This window comes from Rousettus aegyptiacus, unplaced genomic scaffold, assembly GCF_014176215.1.
Source record: "Rousettus aegyptiacus isolate mRouAeg1 unplaced genomic scaffold, mRouAeg1.p scaffold_m13_p_7, whole genome shotgun sequence".
Lineage (NCBI taxonomy): Eukaryota > Metazoa > Chordata > Mammalia > Chiroptera > Pteropodidae > Rousettus > Rousettus aegyptiacus.
The window spans coordinates 109,805,370-109,807,709 of NW_023416310.1; the positions used below are offsets into that span (position 1 = coordinate 109,805,370).

The 2,340-nt window shown below is 38.4% G+C and overlaps 1 protein-coding gene across 1 annotated transcript; it reads left to right on the forward strand.

The window, feature by feature from the left end:
• Positions 1–220: 220 nt before the first annotated feature.
• LOC107501885 (olfactory receptor 2L8-like) lies at positions 221–1,057 on the forward strand. Its single transcript, XM_016128458.2, has one exon. It carries the CDS (start codon positions 221–223, stop codon positions 1,055–1,057), a length of 837 nt encoding a protein of 278 aa, XP_015983944.2.
• Positions 1,058–2,340: the final 1,283 nt, after the last annotated feature.

Below are 2,340 nucleotides of genomic sequence, written 5' to 3' on the forward strand. Positions count from 1 at the left end.
TACGCACCACCTTACCTTGTGTCTTTGGATAACAGAATGGGATTCATTTTGTTTTTCAAAATAAAGAAACTTTCATTATTTATCTAAAGATCTGGGTATTTGCTGAAATAGTCAGAGTTAGATGAAAAGCAAAAAATTAAAAAACTAATACACAGTTCACAGTTCTTTATTTACCATGCATGCATGCATATCTTATCTCTTCTTTCAGGAAAGCCAGCGAATGGAGAATTACAACCAAACATCAACTGATTTCATCTTATTGGGATTGCTCCCACCATCAAAAATTGGGCTCTTCTTCTTCTCTCTCATTGTGCTCATGTTCCTGATGGCTCTGTTTGGCAACCTGTCCATGGTGCTCCTCATCGTGCTGGATGCCCACCTCCACACCCCCATGTACATCCTCCTGAGCCAGCTGTCCCTCGTTGATCTGAACTACGTCTCCACCACTGTCCCCAAAACGGCTTTCAACTACCTGCTGGGGAACAAGTCTATCTCGTTCATCGGATGCGGGGTTCAGAGATTCTTCTTCTTGACTTTAGCGGGAACTGAAGGACTGCTGTTGACATGCATGGCCTATGACCGCTATGTGGCCATTTGCTTTCCTCTCCACTATTCTACCCGGATGAATAAAAGAGTGTGTGTGCTGATGATAGCAGGATCTTGGATGACGGGCGCCAGCAACTCCTGTGCTCACACTGCATACATCCTTCATATCCCCTACTGTAGATCCAGGGCCATCAACCATTTCTTCTGTGATGTCCCAGCTATGGTGAGTCTGGCTTGCATGGATACCTGGCTCTATGAGGGCACAGTGTTTGCGAGCACCATCCTGTTTCTCTTGTTCCCTTTCATTGCTATTACTTGTTCCTATGGCCAGGTGCTCCTTGCTGTCTTCCGCATGCGTTCAGAGGCAGGGAGGAAGAAGGCCTACTGGACCTGCAGTACCCACCTCACTGTAGTGACTTTGTACTATGTACCCTTTGTTTACACTTACCTATGCTTGAGATCCCTGAGATCTCCAAAAGAGGACATGATACTGGCTTTTACACCATTCTGACCCCAGTGCTCAACCTTGTCATCTACAGTCTAAGTAACAAGGAGGTGATGGGGGCCTTGAGGAGAGTGATTCAGACAATGTATTCTGTGAAAGTGTAAACACAGTCGCATTAACCCTGCAGCCTCACAGGGAGATCACATCAACATTGTGTAGTCATTAGGAAAAATATAATTCCAGGATGAGAATAGGAACTAAATTAATATAGAGTATTAATGTAATTGAGATTAGACAAAATAATTATATTTTTCCAACTGCTGTATTTTTTTTATTTGTAGCAATATTTCAATAAATGTAAAGGTCATATATTTTACTCTAATGTGTGGACAATAAAGTTTTACTAATATGTAGAAATAAAAATTAAAACAGCTAACCTTGATGTTATCATTTACTATAATACTTCTACTGTACTTTGTATATCACCCAAATGGCTAAAATAAGCTAAAAGAACACTAAATGTTATACCATTGCTGGGTTTATTGAAGAGTATGTTTTTGTTTTATTTCTATTATAGTTTTCTCTTAATTGGTGCATAATGGTTCTTCTATTTCCTGATTTTCATAGGATGTGCTATATATAGAAATTAAGCAGAGTTTCTGAAAGAAATTAGAAGTCCTTACTACACTATAAAGTAAACACAACAAGTTTACATCCTTCATGAGAGGGGCCCTGGTAATAGAGGGATGAATCCTAAATAAGTAATTTATTTACAGGTATATTCACCTGCAGAATAATTACTTATAGTTGGGAGTATGCACAAAGGACTATTAAAGAAGAGTTATTTCATAAAAGGATTAAGTCACATTGCACATTAACTAGTACAGATTAATCCCTCTAAGCCACGCCTCAATCACCCTGTAAAACACACAGTTTATATCCCAAGTAGCTGTTGTTATACTTTTCGTGATATTTACTCTTATGTTCATTTTGTTTTCCAGTTACTATTCTCATAATTCTACCGAACAAATTTTGGGGATTTGGTTTGGAGTAACACTCTCTGTCCCAACATCTTTAATAGGTACACCTGCACAGTCACTAGACTACAAAGTTTCCGCCCTCACTATCAGGTTACCAGAACACCTATGTATGATGGATGGAGGTTTATAAGTGTCCAGGAGAATATTCTGCTATATCTTTCATTCTATTTGGACAAATGGGATGAAAGAAGGTATAATGAGTATGTAAGAAGCCCTGAATTATCTAACTCATGAAATTGATGAATTATTGATGGTTAGGATTCAAAATGATTATTTTTTATTCCAAAATAAAAGATGCACATATTATAT

What these genes read in the sequence shown, in the direction of transcription:
- LOC107501885 (XM_016128458.2), top strand. Translation starts at nt 221, where the DNA reads ATGGAGAATTACAACCAAACATCAACTGATTTCATCTTATTGGGATTG.